Here is a 20,201-nt window from a genome sequence, read left to right on the forward strand (position 1 = left end):
CCTCCCTCCCTCCCGATTTTCCCGGACATGCCCGGCTTTTGGGGATTTCCCCCCGGACGGGGATTTGAGCCCCCAAAAGCCGGACATGTCCGGGAAAATCCGGACGTATGGTAACCCTAATAAAATATATCACTGCCCCCACCTTGTCTATCTAATCTCCTTAAAATAGCCATTCAAATCTTACTGTGACTAGACTGTATAGCAAACTAATGTCCATGCTAGACATTTTCTTTCACCTACTCTAATTCGTTTTAGTTAATTTCATTAGAGAACCAAGATTTCATATTGAAAACAAAAATGTCCACTGAAGGTTTTGTAGAAACAACGTTGTATCTCAAAAATATCAAGAGTACCATTCAGATCTGGATTTCAATTAAAAACTGTGCATCTTTAACAGAAATTATGCTACTGTAAAAACAAAAGGCCTGCTCCTCGACCAGCTCTTGATAATGCAAGCTACGATGTGGGAGACGACACTAAAAAAAGAGGGTTGTTTTTTTTACCACTTCCTTTTTTAATGTAGGCATTTAAAGCAAAGTGTTGCTAAGCTTTTCCTAATATACCATGCGGATGTGTGACATAACATACAGTAACTAGGAACAAAAACACCCCCCAAAACAGTAACAAACAATTCTAGAAAATGCTGCCTTTCAACAGCTTGCTTGGTTTCAGCAACGTAAGGAATTGCCAGAGTGTCAAGATGAAGTCCACACACCTTGATCATTGAACTGATCACTAGATTCCAAGAAACCGAAGCAAATATAAAAACATATACACACACACACTCACACACACACACACATACACACACACACACACATACACACACTCACACACAACAGCAGCTGCCTAGAAGGCAGAGTTCAGTCATCTGTTGATAACCAGATGAATAAAGTGCATAGCAACTATCGTAACAGTTCTTGGAGAGAGAACAACACACTTAGCAAGTCCCAAAGTTTGTAAGCTTGACACTTATCTACATTTTGCTACATGTGGCTTCCCTTTTATTTTAGTTTTTAAGCTTGTCGCTTCATCGATTTGACCCTTCAGCACCATCCTGTGATTTCCTTCACACTTTAAATGGAATGTGCTGAGATTTCAGATTGCTGCCTGATGTAACTCTGGAAACTCTTGTCCCCAATAGGATGTTCCCTAAAAAAGGGGGAAAAAAGTTGGTGGAACTGTTATATTTATATTGTATTGCTTTTTGGAATAAAATGTTCTGACAATAGTTATACTGTAACAGAAAATCATAAAAGCAAATATTTATTAGAAGTGAGGTCAGTTAATTTCAGTTATATTCATGTTGTAGCTGTGTATTTGAGTTGAACTGGGGGAATTCCTGGGTCTGTTTCAGTGTTTGTTTTTTAATGTCAAGTATACCCAGAGCTTTGAATGGGCCCTTTTTTTGATACTCAGTATAAATCTAAATAAATGGATGTAGCAGACTGCACTAATATTTTCAACTAGCTCTGTACAATATTCAGGGCTAAATAGAGGCATCTTCTGATATTTAGCTGACATTTTATGGGCATGTATTCTTTTTTTCCTCTAATAATCTTGCTACAGAGTTTTCGCTTTTCATACATTTTTGTCTTCAAATACTTTTTACCACTGTCTCTACCTTGTCAAAAGAAAGCATTTTACAAATTATTATAAACCGTTCAAAGTACAATCAGACTAAGCCTATGTTAACATCTTATACCAGCTGCAAGATTTTTCCTACTCTATTGTTCTGAAAACCAGAACGTAACCAAATCAAATTCTGTTTTACAGAGCTATTGAACAAACTATACTTACTGGCTTCCATATTTTGTCTTCTTGAATTTATCCCTCTTATACTGAGCATGTTCCTGTTCCAAAGTTCCAACACCTTCTATGATCTGCTTTAGTGTTTTATAAGTCTCCTTTGGGTCATCAATGATAAATGTTGAATACTCTTCTTGTTCTGGCCCATCATATACAGATTTGCTGCCACAGGCCTCTATGAAAACAGATAAAAAAAAAGTAGGACAGGCACACTGTAAAAAATAGTTTAATTGGGGTCACATACGCCAACCAGTGTCACTTTGCTGGTAATTAGAAACTAAAGTTGGTCTTGCATTAGAAGTTAAGTACTATTGATTAAGAAGCAAGATGCATTCATCTATGTTCCCAAAAGGCAATTAGAAGTCTAAGTGTGAATTTTCAAGAGAAGCTTAACTATAACAGGTTTCAGAGTAGCAGCCGTGTTAGTCTGTATCCGCAAAAAGAACAGGAGTACTTGTGGCACCTTAGAGACTAACAAATTTATTTGAGCATTTATTGGCCAAACCGGACAGTCTCTACGCAAAAGAATAAATGGACACAAATCTGACATCAGGAATCATAACATTCAAAAACCAGTAGGAGAACACTTTAACCTGTCTGGTCACTCAATAACAGACCTGAGGGTGGCAATTTTGCAACAGAAAAGCTTCAAAAACAGACTCCAACTAGAAACTGCTGAACTTGAATTGATATGCAAACTAGATACAGTCAATTTAGGCTTGAATAGAGTCTGGGAATGGCTGAGCCATTACAAACATTGAATCTCTCTCCCCATGTAAGTATTCTCACACTTCTTATCAAACTGTCTGTACTGGGCTATCTTGATTATCACTTCAAAAGTTTTTTCTCTTACTTAATTGGCCTCTCAGAGTTGGTAAGACAACTCTCACCTTTTCATGCTCTCTGTATGTGTATATATATCTCCTCAATATATGTTCCATTCTATGCATTTGAAGAAGTGGGCCCTAGCCCACAAAAGCTTATGCTCAAATAAATTTGTTAGTCTCTAAGGTGCCACAAGTACTCCTGTTCTTTTTGTTTGGATTCAGCATACTCTGGGGAATCGAGTCAGAAATATGCACACGGCTTCTGGTAACACAAAACCATGCTCCCCTGAAAACTCAACTTGGCTGCTTCTTCCTCACAAGATCAATACAATTCTAGTTAGTGCACAATCTAATTTGCCAATTCAGAGCATGCAAACTATGCTCTATGCCTAAACTATATTAGGGTTCTGGGGTTAAGACCATATTTCAAACAACTGTTACACAAAACATTCTTTGCATGTGAATCTTCCACTGTGTACCAAAAATAAGTCGCATAACCTTCCATGGCAGCAGTAAAAAGTTAAATGATGATCACAGTGTTATGCAAATATGTATCCGCACAGTTGGTCTAGAGGTATTGGGAGCATAAAATTAAGTTATTTTCTTATTTCTAGAAGCAGTGAAACGACACTTCTTCATGCTTACCTTGCATTTTCTCCAATTTAGGCATATATAAGTTGAAAAGGGAGTAGATGCGTTCAGTTTCTCTATCTCCATCTATGTCTAGTTGTATATTTGCAGGGAGGCCTCTGTAAAACATAAAAAAGGGAGGCAGTGATAGTACCATTCTCAGTCAGACGGGTTTAAAAAAATCTCTTTTACAGCACGAGAGCAACACTGCAGACCTAATGTCATGAATATGGGAGTGTGAATCATTTTCATATTTATATGCAGGCATTAAAACAAGGTGTTGCTAAGCTTTTCTTAACCCTGCAGATGTGTGGCATACCACACAGTAACACTACAAACCTAACATAATAGGTGCAGAAGTTTGTACATTTTCTTCTTTAAAAGTGAGTATTCAAGAAAAGGTGCTAGACTCAGTGTCCTGGATCCAGAAGCGGTCTGTTTTTCCACAGACCAGGTCAGGGTGATGACAGTTCAAACTACCCCACACACTAACTCAGAAAAGAAGATTCTTTACAAATACTCAGACACTTTAGGGATTAATGAATGTGGCTAGGCTGACAGATACAGTGAGAAGATAGCTAAGTCTTTGGCTATTCAATTCTTGGCCTCTGAGGGTATGTCTACACTGCACACTAAGTTCAGGCTCTGGCTCACATTTGAAACCAAGCCCCCATTCTGTCCACACAGGGTACGTCTACACTGTAACAAAAGACCTGTGGCACGGCTACGGCTGGCCCAGGTCAGCTGATTCAGGCTTGCGGGGCTAAAAATGGCAGTTTAGATGTTCAGGCTGGAGCCCAGGCTTTGAAACGCTGCGAGGGGGGTGGGTCTCAGAGTCCAGGCTCCAGCCCGAGTCCGAACGTTTATGCTGCAATTTTTAGCCCCTCAGCCTGAACCAGGTGAGCTGAAGTCAATTGACCAAGGCTCTGAGACTTGGTGCTGATGGCTTTTATTGGAGTGTAGACGTACCCACAGAAATAGTCTGAGTCAGGTCAGCAAGCACTCAGGACCCAGGCCCTAGATCTCTGCTAGAGGCCTGGGTTCAAGCCCTGTCATTTTGCTGCGTGGAGACAGCTCAAGCCACAGACCCGAGTCAGAAGCTCTGCGTAATGCAGCGTGGACGCAACAGCATGATTGAGACAGCTGGGTCCAGCAGTTATAAGCCCAGGTTTACAATGCAGTTTGGACACTCAAGCAGGGGCTTCAAAATACTGAGTCCCCGGGCCCAGGTCCCACAGATCTGGATTTACAAAGCAGCGTACAATGCAGGTTACCAACAACCAGGCCATTGGTTTTTGTGAGGACAACAGCTGTTCTCATTTCACACAGGGTGCTGGAGACCCTATAAATAATAACACCACTTGTTTTTTTAGTCTAGATGTTGTCTTCAGTTTAACATACAAGCAAGGAATGGAAAGCCGCTCCTTCTGAGCTGTAGGCAGTTTTAGGAGCTTAAGATTTTGCTCTCACATACTATGGTTTTGAATTTTATCCTGTACTAGACTTACTAATGTCTCATGTACTATGAAGATAGAGCAATTTAACCAGGGTCTGAAGATGCCAGTTGCGCTAGGTATGAGAAGAAGATTGGGATGACAACACAACTGACCTAAGACGACAGTTTGTTGTCTAGAACCCAGAGATGCCCAGGCAGCTTGCAGCTTCTTCACAAATATTACCTATTGGGAGGCCACATTGCACATACTTAACATGCCACTGGCAGAATTTAAAACAAGCAGTGTCCTACCAACCCTTACCCAGTGCAGGGCGTACAGCCAGGAGTATTATCTGCAGTGGCCTTACAGCACAGCCAGTGTCCATTAAGGTATGCGGAAGGGTGGTAGACTGTGAGGCGTTTCTTGTTGCACTGGCTAACTTTAGTAAGTATGTCAATCCAGTCCTTGGCCTCGACACAGTTATTTGCCTGGATGTACAGGACTCTCTCAGGCTGAATCACTTGGAACATCTGAAAACAAGGAAATAAGCCACAGACTGAACCACCAATTTAATTAACATTAGAGTCAATTTAAAAGAATACAAAGTAAAGGAGAGAGTCTTAACAGCATAAACCTCTATATTGGAAGGTACAGTCTGATCAGTGGATTATTAAAGGAAACAGGAAAAGGTTTTAGACCAAAAGATGCATCTAAAAGCAGCAAGAAATCCTGTTAAACACAAATGGATCTGTAAACTGAAAGATTAACTATTTCTTTAAAAATAAAACCTCTTTGTGCAACATGTTAATCCTGCTCCTACAGGAGACAATTTATAAACAACTGAGATTAATTTGCTTACTGAGGAACACACCCTTACAGTGATCAGTCTGAGTCAGAGATACAATTTTAGTAATGTTTTAGTAGAACAGCTTCAAGTTTTGGAAGGCTGACAGAGAAAGCAAATGCTGGGCGGAAAGGAAACACCTTTTGTAGTGGGAGGGGGAAAAATCGAGTTTGCAATCAGCCGCCGTGCCTATTTTGCTTTAACTGACACAAAATGAACTTCTTAGCACTTATTTTGTTTTGATTTTCTTTCCCTTTTATAACCACCTGCACACAATAAATATAACCACTAATAAAGTAACAGAAGTGCAGACTTCCTTGTGAATATACAGGGGTGTGTTAGTGGCTCAAATTATTAAAATGTTTATGTCATGTTAATTCATAGATTCTAGGACTGGAAGGGACCTCGAGAGGTTATTGAGTCCAGTCCCCTGCCCTCATGGCTGGACCAAATACTGTCTAGACCATCCCTGATAGACATTTATCTAACCTACTCTTAAATATTTCCAGAGATGGAGATAATGGAGATGGAGATAATGCTTAGGCACTCCAAATCATGACTGGGATTCCATTTTGTAGATGCTGTATGAACATTTATGAAGACACAGTCCCTACCCCAAACTGCTTGCAATCAAAGAAATCACAACCACTATCAATCCTTTTCCATGCTCTTCCTTCTTCTTGAAAAAGGTAACATTTCAAACATAATTCCTTTTCCAGATAAACTGATATCTGAAAATCTGTTGGGGATTACTGAGGTTAAAGTTAATGAGATAACAGCAAATACTGGAAAAGCAAAATCAAGTACTTGAAGTTCATATAACTTTTCTAAATAGTTAGCATTCACTGGTTTTCTTTCCCCTTTCATGTTTAACTAAGTCCCCGACAAAATTAAAATCTGTACATTACTGTTTGTATATGGCTTTGTATATGGCTAAGTATTATTTCCCATATGACTGTGTCCTCAGGGTTATCAATTTTTTTGTATAAACTCACCTTTCTGAATTACAAACACAGAGATCACTGTTCCAGATTGTACACTGACTGGATAAGGGATAGTATTTTAAAGGAAGCTCACTTCAATACATGGTATCAGTTCAGTCTCTGCTCCCTTTATTACACTTTAAGGTTTGTATTCTTGGAAACTAGGAATACCCCTTCTATTTTACAAGTGAACTTCTTGATTTAAATGGATTTTCACCGAAAGAGAAAGGGAAAGGAAGGCTGCGGTTGGCATTTTTTCCCCGTGTTCAGTATTTTTTTTTACTGATACCAGACACCAAATAACAAGGTGTGAACTTCACCACAATACTGCTATAGCAATTATTAGTGTGATCAGCTGGGCATGGACAAAGTGTGGACAAAATGCAGTATTCCCTTTTAAAAACTTGCCAGGAGAAAAAGTGCTAATTTGAGGTGAGACGGGAATTGCAAGTCTAGAGCATACAGCTCAGCCCCTGTTTAACACAGAGCTGTAGGAAAGTGAATTTTAACACACTGATTAGTGTAGCGGAGCTCTGTATGTTACAACAAAGGAACAGATTTATAAGGGATATGTGGCTGTGTAATGGGATACCATTATAAGTGACCTAATGTATGGAAACTGTTACTGAGAAGCCGACAGTTAAGCCAAGAATTTCAAGTAGTTGTAAAACCTTTTCAGGCTCAAAAAACACCAGACACAGCATTTGTTCTTCAAGCAATGTTCTGCAAAAGACCAGAAAGTTACTTGTAAAACAACTCTCTGCTCAAGGATCCTGAGGACTTCTTGAAAGAAGAGAGACAGACTGGGGGAGGTGTACTGTGCCCTTACGTGGTGCTGGCATCTACCACACATTATGAAACTCATTAGGAATGATGAAAATGGGATTTGGTTGGTGCAAGATGACGAACACAGATGCCAAGAAAATATTTACAGTAGATGTGGATCTTTAAACATACTTTGCATCCAGTATGGAGAATTCACATCAGCTGCATAGGCAGCAGGGTTTTAGAATTCTGCCCACATCGTATTCTATTTCTACATTCTAAGATAAATAGAAATTCTCTGATATTGAAAATAATCCAGCAGAAGGCCTCATTGGCTGGGGAGGTGGGCAATAGCATATTCTACCATTTCCAGGAGAGAGTTGGGGGAATTTTATCTTGAAATATGTTCAAAGATCTGCATTTCCCATGCAAAAAGGAATGCTTAACTTCAAAGCACGGTTCTATTCTGAAAACTACATAAATGTTGCATCTTTTGGTTTTTATTCAACAAATACTTAAGTTAACTGTGCAATGAGGAGGTACCCTAAGAAACAGTGAGCTACAGCCTACTGCGTCTTGTTACAGACAAACAGAGCAGTGCCACTGTTATCACATTACAGACAAATGCCACTGAGTTGAGCGTAGGGTCTCGCTTTGCTCAGCCAATCAGTAAAAATACTATCACAGGTCTGGTATCTGATCTAAGCCTGAATATTACCCATTCTGGTCCTCAGAGCGTATGTAATTTAGGAAGTGGAAGGATCACATGACATAGAAGCTGGAAGTCATAATAATTTATGAATAAATACCTATTTTAGATAATGTTTAGAGACAGATAAAAACATATAATTAATTTTATAAGACCTCTCAGATCTGTACAGTTGAAATCATACCACCTATGGTAGCTGACGTTAGAGGCAGAGGAGTATGAAAAAGGATTGTGACATCACTTAAATTCGTACATTTCTAAAAACAGTTTCTGTATAATAGATGATATATATCAAATACATAAAAGCATGCTCTGGTACTCGACTCTTAAGAAATGCAGCCATCCTGCACACATGCCAACAGAACTATTATACCACATTATCAAGTTCAGATGGTGTAAAGGTTATATTGGCAAGTGTCTGGGACCATACCTCTCATTCCCATATATTCTATACCAGATACATACTTGTTATGTTATTATTCTATGAAGATATGCTAACTGATAGAGTATTGCTAGATAATGTGCTCCGTTGTAAATGTAAGGAGTTAATTCATTTCCAAGGATCAGACCTAGAGCTGATGGGAAGGGCAGAGACTCAGTTGCCTTACCTGTGTCCAACTATCTAGAGCCCAGCTGATGCAGCAGTGAGAGGGTAGTACTAAGTGTGTGCTGCAGATAGCGGTATCTGGATTTAGTTGACAAGGCCACATTAAAAATCTCAATGGACTTCACTTTTGGACACCCATGCTTCTAGATACAGAACAAGCAGCTGTGGCTGTAAGTCTGCCAATGGAAATCCAACACGAGTTACAAAAAGGAAAGAGGAGATTTGGTGGGGGTGGGGACCAAGACAAATCCAACTAACAGTTGAAGATGACCTACTTACATTTTTCATTTTAAAGGACTCCTCCTCCAATTTCTCCACCGCCAGAATGTTTTCTATCGGAATGCTACACAGTGGGTGATCACCTGCAATAAACAATTGCAAGCTAAAGCTGCATAACTGTTCAAAAGTCACTTTGCCCTCTGCTCTTATTAAAAGCCCTGCTTTGATTTCTGTGAAGGAAGAGTTCAGTGTGACTGCAAGAAAGCTTGTTTCACTGACATAGACTCATAGAATATTAGGGTTGGAAGGGACCTCAGGAGGTCATCTAGTCCAACCCCCTGCTCAAAGCAGGACCAATCCCCAGACAGATTTTTACCCCAGTTCCCTAAATGGCCCCCTCAAGGATTGAACTCACAACCCTGGGTTTAGCAGGCCAATGCTCAAACCACTGAGCTATCCCTCCTCCCCATGCTGTCAAAACCTCAATATTACCTTAAATTCATTTCTGTTTTTAGCTGCAAAATGTGCCACCACCAAACCGCTTCAAAAATCACCTATTCAGGCAGTGATTGGGAAAGTTGCAGACAGAACATTTTCCCTCAAGAGGCAGCAAAAAAAGGGAATCCTTCCTGTCGGTGCAGGTGATTAAGGATGGTGGGCATGATGCAGACTTCATGGTTGAGAGAGTTAAGTGATCTAATAGTTAATGGAATCTGCAATCGTTCCCTCAGCAAATGCACACAATAGAAGGATAAGTTGTTACTCTCTACTGAATAAAAAAATCCAATCTAGTTGGAAACTCCTGAAATAATCTTTGTAATCTTAATCTAATATTAAGGATTTTACTTATGAACAAATGTTTGAAAGTTCAAATCATGTACTCAAAACCCAGTGTGCGTCTGTTAATAGTGCAAATGCTACAAAATTAATGAAAACCACTAAAGAGAGAGTCCATTTCTGGAATCCAATTGATAAGTGATAATGAATGCAAGAATAAGAGAATTAATTAATTCAATAAAAGATGGGCATGTATGTGCCTGAGAATAATGAGACAATTAATAAAAATCAGCAATACTCCAGCAGTTTCATGTAAGTGGTCATTTTGATATTAATTACATTAAAACAGTTTATTTTACCCACCTGATGTAACCACACAGTGAAATATCAAGCACTGAAAAGTGAGGTAATTCCAGAAGTTGCAGATGGATTTCCTCTACAAGACTAACTCGGCATGATGCCCACATGTAGTGTTTTCTCTGTTTTTCATTTGAAATGTGGGCGCTAATGTGTTATTTATTGTTGCTAATGTGTACCATAAAATGTGCAGTTACAACCTCAGCTCCCTGGAACTGCCTCACTTTTGAGTGCTTAATACAGTATTCCAAACCTTAACAATAAATTAACGCTAGGATATCAATTTATGGGATTTGGCATTGTCCCATGCAAACCCAAACCCCAGCTTAAGGTTATTACAGCTGTGTTCTGCCTTCTCAGCCCATATGATAAACAAGTATGGACTAAATCTCTACAGTACCCTATCAGTAATTAACATACACTGTGTGTGCATTCACAAACACATTCCAATAAGCATATGGTTTAATTCATATCAAAGCATTCATATTCCACCCAAACTCTCTGAGATGATTAGTACGAAGAATACACAGAAAGAAAAAGAAAAAAATCCATGTGCTTTCAAAAAACATCCCTCTCTCCTCTCAGATACTTTTTCTATGTATTGTATTTTCTGCAGTTACAGATTTACAGAAATTAGGTTTTTATTGTAAAGTACATTACCAAGGAACTCCCTCTGTTCTCTTACACAGTTCTGTATGCTTAACCCATTGTTTTATTAGTGAAAAGTTAGAAAACAGAAAGGCAAACCTTTGTTACCTTTGCTTTTCTGGTAAGTAAATTCATGGTTAGTCAGGCGAAACCATCTCTTCTTGAAGTTTTTCATACCAAATCGTTTTCTTCCTTGCGCTCTTTTGATCATAAACCTATTGTAAACGGGAAAGCATTGTTACCTTAATGCACTCAATTACAATCGCACGTCGTCAAACGCCAAGAGAACACACTGAATACTTTCTAATACTAGGTTCCTGCCTAGGCTACAACTTGACCAGTTGAAAGTCTAGCGAGAGGTGTTACCCTGCATATATACTAGGAAAAGAGAGGAACTTAGCTAGCATGTATTTGCTACGCTTAACCTAACTCTACCACTTTTCCCTGTCAAGACAGAGTCTAAGAGGCTTAGATGATTTTCAACACCTAAAAGAGATGTACAAAACCTCGTTAGTACGAGAACTGTCTTATGTGATTTAATCACTCATACTCTATAAATAATATAAAATGTTGAATGTTCTGGAACTTCATTTTCAACTAACAAAGTGATGCTGCAGTTAGAAAATACAGATTTTTATCCCAACATAAACTAGCCTGTTAAAAGCCACTGTCACTAGTAATTCTGAGTTTTTCATTTATTAATATATATATTAGAGAGAGAGAGAGAGAGAGAGAGAGAGAATGCTTGCCAGAGATGGAAAGCTATTTTACACAGTGTACAAGTGGATTCATATGTACAATATACTGTACTGGATAAGATAATATAACCGAACCATTAAAAACTACTTGCTATCACAGCTATATTTATCAGACACAAAGGTAGTATACAGCACAATGAACACACACACAATACAGAAAAGTAATAGGGAGTGGCTTAATGCAAGGGAGGATTTCACAACATGTGTTTTCACCAGCAGGGGAGCCAGAACACTTCGAATAACAAACACCATAGTTCCCATTTCTGATAGACCATCCTTAGTCACAAACAATTAGAATGTGTCAGACAGACTGGGAACCTAATAAAAACCTCCTTCTCCAAAGCCTTCCAACCTGAATGCACTCATGCCACTCTGTTTAGTATTGTGCTGTATTGTTCCCTGCAGTGCATTTAGACTGTAAACTTCTTGGGGCAGAGGCTTGTTTTATGCGTGGCATGCCCCATTCACTGTACTGTAGGCACTTACAAAATTATATAACTATTATGGTGGTTAAAATCCATCCATACCCAGAAGGTTTGGATAGTAACAGTTGCTTCTCAGTCTTTATTCCTAGATCATTTGAGAAAGACAATGGAGCTGTATGTCTGACAGTGGGTCAAGGCCTCCTAATATCAACCAAGTTGATGGATCCCTTCAGGTTTTGAAGTTAGGAAAATCTCAAAACGAGAGTGGCTGCCTAAGAAAATGGGGCTGGGCGGTCTAAGGAATAAACTCTTCATTAAGTTCTTCTTTTTGCCATGCAGACATCTTTAAAGGTGACCTGCACATACACATGGTGTTTTAAAAATAAACTCCCTTTTAGATGTGTGCACTCAGAACCCCAGCGTTAAAAGCACATTTCTAATTACATTCCCTCCTTTTATTTAAAACTATGCATTGAATCAGACACTGTCTTTATCTCTTTTTATGGAAGATCCTGCCTTTGATATTAGAATAGGAGCAGCTTTGAAGCCTGTAAACTACCTACAATAATTTAAAACAAAACGTCATGCTTTCATTACCTGGGTAGGCAGGCAGAAAGTATTTCAAGGCCAGTTTAAAGTATTTCCTTGTTTCTAAAATTCATGTAACATTTGGGGAATTGGACTGAACAAATGCTCAAGACACACGAAGGAAAAACATTATCAGAATTAATTGGCTGAAGAGACTTTTTATTCCTCCCCTTTGTGGAAGATTTAAATGAGGATCTATTTCAGTTTTGCTTGGCCGCGTCAGTGTGAATGCCCTTCGAGCACGAGTATGCAAGGAGAAATTACTTTCAGTTCTCTTCCTTTTGGAAAGAGCCCAACAGCTATTTGTTGAGCAGTGATGGCATGCTCGGTGCCAGCAAAGCACAAGCCAGCGGCTAACCCACTCATCTCGGGAACTAGATGGTCAATCAAAAGTGCACACTCTGCAGGGTGAGTTACAGATGCTCTTTATATAGAAAGAAAAAAGATTAAAATTAAATTAAATTAAAGAAGCAGAGCAAAGGCATGTAGAAAACCTACTCAGCAGCCACGAATTGATGGTTGTGAGATACTTGCCTTTTTTAATGATAAGGCATGACAATTACGAGATAATGCGGGGCAACTAGCCATCTGCAGCCCACTCTTTAACCTTGAAAACAATTTATTTGTATGTTGCCGAAACAGTGCCTAGAAGATGTATGCTGACATCTTAATCACTCGCAATGAGGTTTTAGGAATTTGTACACTAAACATTAAATAAACTCCAGCAGGCTTGAAGCCTCTGCCTACAAATAAAAAGTACTTTACTATTTTCAGCATCTTTTTTAAAAAATTAGGCACTGTTGAGATGTATATGACAAATTCTCTCTGTTGGTTTTACATTGGCATTTCAGCGTTATTAAAAGGAGAAAACATCCTTCCCAAATTTAAGTCAGATATGTCTTGTTATGAGGGAAGGAGACACTGCCAGCAGGTAGCTACGGCAAAGCACCAGCTGTCCCTACCATCTTACCTGCATGAACTATTACCATCAACTTTCTTTACTGTTAGTTTAAGAATCCTTATAACAGCAGCCAGCAGGCCGAGCAAGAAAAGACAGAAAAAAATCAGACAAGAGCAAAAGAAAGACAGAGGCAGAAAAGTCATGTTTAAGAGTCAGCGGGGAAGTTACAAATTATACATTTATTTTCAAAAAGCAAAAGAATGATAATGCACAGAATTAAAACAGACATGCCAACTTCTGGGGACTCTATCACAGAAGTGAAGCGAACTCTACAGGCTAAATAAAGGGGATGTTCATACTTTCACAGTTAAAAGTTGTCAGCATTTTCAATGTAAACCTAATATGTTGTTATTTAGTGATTTATAAAATCTGTTGTGAAAATTTACTCTAGGTTGCAACTTAGCTTACTAAGCTCAGGAGAAATTTCCAAAAAGGTTTTATTTTCAGAAGAAACAATCTAGCTGCCTATACACTGTACTTAAGTGCTTTTACAGACTCATTTTTAAAGTGAAAAATGCCAGCAATTAGTCCATATGACAACTAGTGTATGGAAAGCGTCTTAAGAAGCAGAGATACTGAGATTTGAAGTTGTTCCACTGTACATGCATACTAAACATTTTTCTGCAAAAATTAGTTAAGATTTTATAGCACAACAGCAATGGCAAAACCCATCAGAAGGCTTTGCCCATTCCACAGTGTCATGATTCAAGTATTGAGTGTCTGTCTACAGAATGGAATTTTGCAGCTGTTGTAAGTTTGAGTCACAACCTTAACCTTCTTTTAACAAAGGGGTAATTTAACTTAACTGTGCACTAATTGTGGTAATTAAGTTCTACAGGCTTTTTTTTTTTTCAAACAAAAATTCTAGAACACACATGAAATTAAAATGTTTAAATCAAATGAAAGGATGTTAAAATAAGCTAGCAGCCACAGTGGATAAAGACAGCAATGCAACATTTTCCTACATTTATATTTTCCCTCGTAACATATGAATGTAGTGGGGAGGAAGGATAGCTGCCTTACAATGGTATTAAAATACATAGAGATACAATCTACATGCATCCGAAGGAGTGGGTATTCACCCACAAAAGCTCATGCTCCTATACATCTGTTAGTCTATAAGGTGCCACAGGACTCTTTGCTGCTCTTATAGAGATACAAGAAATTCTACTATGAACACAATCTTACCCTTCTTTAAGCAGTATGGGTTGCTCTATACTCTTGTGATCTCGCCTCCCAGAGGATGAAATCAAATCTAAGAACTTAAGATGGACAAAGCATACTGATAAAATATGGGTACAACAGAAGCCAAATTAAAATATTTATATTTACATATTACTGTAGTACAAGACAATGCTCTAACAATATTTGAAAAAAAGAAAACAGCAAACAATTAGGGAATTTGGGAAGGTTTTCTGGATGGTAAATTAAGAACAGCTCAAATGCAACAGTGCCCCTAAGTCCAAAAGCTATACATCCCCACTTCTTTGTCTCCTCTTTGTGCTCCTTTTCCTTTATTACTCAACCTCCTTCATTTAGTCTTGGACCAGACTGTTCTCATTACAGGCTTGCAGGATAACATGGAATGTGTAAAATCTGACCAATAGTATATTGTTCCATAAGTATTATTTAAGAAGTGTAGTTTCCAACTAATTCTATGGATTTTTATGTGCACTGTATTCACTGCATATTTCTTGAGTACTACTGCAACTGAATCCGCTTTTTCTTGAGAGTGTTTGGTGTAGTGTAAATATACAATATAAACACAATATAAACACTACTTATATGATTCTAAACATCAGCTTCAGTAAGTATAATATGTATTCGATGCATTGGCTAGTTACTTACATTTTTTACTGCATCTGCATATTTCTGCTCATTAAAATAGTCATAAAAAGTTGCCATGTAAGATTCCTTGAAGCTGGCCTGAAATGCAAACAACCAACCAATATTTGTGTGTCTTCCAGTACAACTTGTACCTAAAATCTTAACATCAACAGACTCAGAAAATAAGCGTTTCCCTACTCAAACCACCACCAATTTCCCTATCTGCAAAAAAGAGAAAGAAACCAAAGCTACTTTCAGGTTGTTTGGCTGTACTAAGAAGTACTATCGAGAAAGCTCTCAGACTAAAATAATTTCTATTACAAAAATGTGGATTAGCAGAATGCGTTCCAAATCTTCAATTCAATATATTTACTATAACATCCTGTAAAAGTTTCAAGCTATTTTTTAAAAGTCATGCTCCCAAAACAATCTGACAAAAACAATAAGAGACAAGGAACTGAATGGGCTCAAGAGATTTGTAAATGGGATACAGGCTCACTCGCAGGTTGCTGGTGTGAATCCAGACCAGTTCAGCAGTGGCCTCATGTTATCACCTGATAACTGTTTGGTGGCCCACTGGCTCAAATTATTCTCATTTCACATTTCTAGTGGACATCAAAAAGCCACTATCAGCTATCATCACTAATTGGCTGAGAGCTGAAATGGCATGAGAAGTGCACTATCCCTCACCATTAGAGGTGGTTCCTCTCGATCTAGATCAAGCTTCAAATACTTTGCTGAGGCAGCATAGAAAATACAGCAGGGCTGCTACCATGTATATAAGCTCAGAACTTCATTCTCCAGGTGCTGGCATCTTTCAATGCTGCATTTTTTCAAAAAGACTTCACAAAAAGCCCCAGAGCCCTGAGACCACGTCACACTTTATTAAAAATGTAATTCAAACGAAGAAAACGTTTGCCATCAATTAGCATGCAGGTTATAAATTCAGTTACTCTAGCATTGCTTACCACTGACTGGTTTGTATATGGTATTATATAGCCATTCCAAACATTTAATTACAATAATAAAGCGACAAACTGCTTTTAAAAAGGAAATAAAGAGCAACATTTTGCCAACATAACCCACAAAATAAGAAATAAAACAAAACACTTACAGATTTAGATTTTGATAAGCTGCCCAATGTTTGTATGGTCTTAGAGATAAGTGTCAATGTTCTAGAGGTCTGAGGATCCTATGAAGGGGGAGAACAGTGGTGTTACATATTCCTGATGTTTAAAACACGGGACAGAGCACTACACACATTTGCTGTTCTCTATTTCACCCATACCAACAATCAATGTAAAATTTTAAAAACTCACACTTTATAGAAAGAAAGCTGCTGCCTTAAGAAGCACGACAGACTTTGTTATGATTACCTTCTTGCCCTTGTTTCTGGCAAGTGAGAAAGAATCCTTGCTTCATTTTGTAAATGAATGCTTGAAGACTATTTTCTATACTAAAATTTAAGAGTTTAGGTTTTGGGCAACATAATTATTATTCAAAGGGTCTCAAAGGGCTTTGAAGTAATGAAGCCAATTAAAATGGAGCAGCTACTACAGTCTCTAGAATAGCTTGCAGTGCCTTTGACTTGTTTACTTAAGAGAGGGAATTTGGTCAAGAGGCCACAGTAATATTCAACCTATTTAAAAATTATGCTGTACCCTTTTTAGTGGAATCTTTAACAACTTGTTCCTCAAAGTCACCTCTGACCACCAGAAGGCACTTTTTATCCCAGGGAGGAGTCTCTGATATGACCATTTTTTAAAAATTCACTTATTTAGGAATGGGAGAACATTTTAAGATGTAAACAAAATCTGTTTAATTTTTAAGGCAATTAAAACGTTTTTAACAAAGTTATTGCAGCTGAAACCCCTATTACTGCATATAACTTTGTACAAGAAAAGAATGAGGCGATACAATTCCGGTTTATGTAACACTTCACAGCATGCTGGGCCCCATATGAAGAGTTCTTACAATAGGTAATTCCACACGCAAACCTTCTCTTTGATAGCGCTGAGCACTAGCAAAGAACACAAGCTTGAATGCATTACCCAGCTGGACAATGAAACTGTTGACCAGTAGGGGGAGGCTCGTGAGTGTTTGAGACAGAACTTTCATAGGAGCAGGACCTAGACTACAGAACTTCCTCCCTGAGAGAGAGGGATGAGAAGTACCACAAGGCTCAATTTCAAAACTAAATGTAAAATTCACTTCAGCTTATCAAGTGGGGGGGAGGGAGTCTAAGTTCTTCACAAACACAGTCACCTAACACATCTGCTAACGCAAGAAGCAGACAAGAACCATCAAGCTATTTCTCCTATGTGTTGAGAAGATAGATTTAAAAAACAACAACACTTGATAGGCACTCATACTATGGTGATGGGCCACATATGAACCTAGATAGATCGATACAGTACTTACTGGGTGGTGTGGTGTAAGCTGAAAGAGATTTGGAGAAAGAATTGCAGGAGCAAAGAATCTCAGGAAAATGAAACTGCTTACAGCTGTATACCGTACATCTGGGTCACCTGTAACAAGAGAAACCATTCCATTCATTATTCCAACAAACAATACTTTAAAGAGCATCTTCAGTACTGATAAAACTGTCAAAATACCTTCTGATAGTTAATTCAGCCCTGTGCTGGAGGTTCACATATTCACGAGTTATGGGCGAATGAGATAATGGAGGTCATTTGGAGCCAAATATTAGCTATTGATAAAGTAATGAAAATACCCAGGTGAGAGCTAGCCCCATTAAAACAGAACAAAACTGTGTAGGGAGCTCCACAAAGTCTCATTGTGCAGGAAATGCTTAGTTTGTATATCAGATTTTGGTACTCAACTGGAACATACAACTCATTTACACGGATTATGAAGGACACTGACTCTCACCATTTATCTATAGCACCTAGCACAAAAGGGCCCTGATTCGTTAGGGCCCCCAGGCACTATTGTAAAAGAAGTAACAAATAGTAATTATTACAATAATTATTATAAATTGAATGGATAAGGAACACAATATGGAGATCAATGGAATTTTGTTCTGAGATTTTCTATTCTCATAGTGACTATAAAATGGCATCTTACTCAACTGATCTGCTCCTTGTGTGTCTGAAGAGTCAGATCTGCTTACTTTAGTGACAAAAAATTGATTGCTGTTGGTTGATTGGGGCTTTTTTAAATTGCTTTTTACTCTGGCAGAGTCAATGCAGCTAAGAAGTGAAACAGATTCTACTACTTCTTGTGTATCTGCAACAAATTTTACTGAGTTCTACTCAGTTATAGCTATGCTAACCCACTGAAGGCAATGGCTTTGCATAGGTGTCAATAATTTATAATTTGGCTTTTATTACAGGCTAATGCATGGGTCGAAAAAAAAATGAGATTTGATAATGAGTTTGCAGACTAGCAATCAGAAATCATTGATATATAAATTTGAACCCCCTCAATGCCATTACTCTGAAAGTGACATGATAGAAGAGTAGAACAAATTTTACGGAAGAGTTGAGGTAAACACAGTATAGATATACACTTCATAAATAGCTGCTAATCTGAAATATACTTTTAACCTCTACACCTGTAACTCTGATAATGTAAACTCGTAGATAATAAAAATTATATACTTCAAAATGATTTAACATACAAGAAATTAAAAAGACATACAGCAACTCACCTTGAAAACGTTTGGCAGCTGACTCTCTCAGTGAAAAGAAAATATCGCACATCACTGTAGGACAGCTCACCCCAGATTTCGTAATGACAGTAAAAATGCGGTCAACATACTGCCTCAGATTTTCCTGAAACATTTAGCAACATGTTAAATTTATTTTTGTTTCGTTTTGTCTTAAATGCACCATTTCTCTTCAATGGAAAACAAGGCTACTACACTTTCTCTAATGGCATCTACAGTAGATTATATTTGCAATAAATTATAAGATATAAAAAAGCCACAGTTCCAGATTCAATGGATACCCTACTCTTTGGCGAGGTGTATTTCTAAGCACAAAGCTGAAAGCACAGTGTCTTTTTCTACCAAAAAAAAAAAAAAGATAAAATAAAAAAATTTAGACCTCATTCCCAAAAGAACATTATTTCTTCTACAAAACAATTGGCTAAGGAGTCCTCATTTCTATTATACTGGATATTTATGTAGTTGATTGAAAACAAATCCTATTTTTCCTTGCCTATTTTACATTTAATAGACAACATCACATTTCAGTACTATGCTATACAACTAAACATGAAGCTGATGTTAAAAAAAAAAAAAAATCACACACATTTCTACGAGGTTAAGAAGGCTTCCAGTGGCTACTAACATTTGAAAGCTTAATTTACAACACCAAATGAGGTTCAGGGACCTCAATAAGGGAGACAAAATACTCAATATAATTAGAGATTTTGTTTTCAATTTCAAATCTGATTGCCTACCCTGTTATTTTCCAGGTTTTCACCATCTTTTAACTTCACAGGATCAATTTCACAAGATTTGTGGAGCTGGCAGATCTAGAAAGAACATGATGAAGAATTAGTACACTGGCGTATCTTCAGGTGGAAGAAGTCTTAAAATAAAGGATTTAGGCTGCTAGCTTTCTTGGGTAAAGTATTTTGTCTTCTGACAAGACATCACTCGTCAGCTTGTCAAGATTTCGAATTTTTCCAAAATGTTACATTCTATTTTTCGGCAATATCCTGCACCTAAAAGGATGACGTTTTCACCAGGTCCTCCCAAACAAGATCATCATTTAAGAAAACATTTCTTGTTCCAAAGAGATAGCACTTAAAACTATTTTTAGGAAAAATAGTATTTCCTGATGAAACATCATAGTAAGTGTTTAGGTACGATAGTGCTGAATCACTTAAAGGAAATCTGCGGTCTGAAATTGTTGCTCAATTATGGTTCTGGGAAAAAAAAAAAAAGAAGAGCCATACTGGACTAGAGAGATAATAAAGCATCACCACATTGCCAGCTGTCACATATGCAGTTATCTAGGAATAATCATATTCATTTAAAGCGACAGGATGAAATGTGTC

At 37.9% G+C, this 20,201-nt stretch overlaps 1 protein-coding gene across 2 annotated transcripts in view; it reads right to left on the reverse strand.

Annotated features, from left to right (window-relative positions):
• Positions 1-124: 124 nt before the first annotated feature.
• The window catches only part of RASA3 (RAS p21 protein activator 3), a 248,415-nt gene continuing 228,338 nt past the window's right edge, over positions 125-20,201 (reverse strand). For both annotated transcript variants that reach the window (XM_026647661.1, XM_026647655.1), the window contains exons 13-24: positions 19,599-19,673; positions 18,844-18,967; positions 17,592-17,698; positions 16,285-16,362; positions 15,192-15,269; positions 14,532-14,605; positions 10,720-10,826; positions 8,890-8,972; positions 5,024-5,232; positions 3,282-3,385; positions 1,801-1,984; positions 125-1,152 (exon numbers count right to left, since the gene is read on the reverse strand). In XM_026647661.1, the coding sequence (XP_026503446.1) occupies positions 1,077-1,152; positions 1,801-1,984; positions 3,282-3,385; positions 5,024-5,232; positions 8,890-8,972; positions 10,720-10,826; positions 14,532-14,605; positions 15,192-15,269; positions 16,285-16,362; positions 17,592-17,698; positions 18,844-18,967; positions 19,599-19,673 (1,299 nt within the window). In that variant the 3' untranslated portion in view covers positions 125-1,076. The remainder of the gene's footprint in view (positions 1,153-1,800; positions 1,985-3,281; positions 3,386-5,023; positions 5,233-8,889; positions 8,973-10,719; positions 10,827-14,531; positions 14,606-15,191; positions 15,270-16,284; positions 16,363-17,591; positions 17,699-18,843; positions 18,968-19,598; positions 19,674-20,201) is intronic.

This window comes from Terrapene carolina, unplaced genomic scaffold, assembly GCF_002925995.2.
Source record: "Terrapene carolina triunguis isolate 2854851 unplaced genomic scaffold, T_m_triunguis-2.0 Scaffold21, whole genome shotgun sequence".
Classification (NCBI taxonomy): Eukaryota; Metazoa; Chordata; order Testudines; family Emydidae; genus Terrapene; species Terrapene triunguis.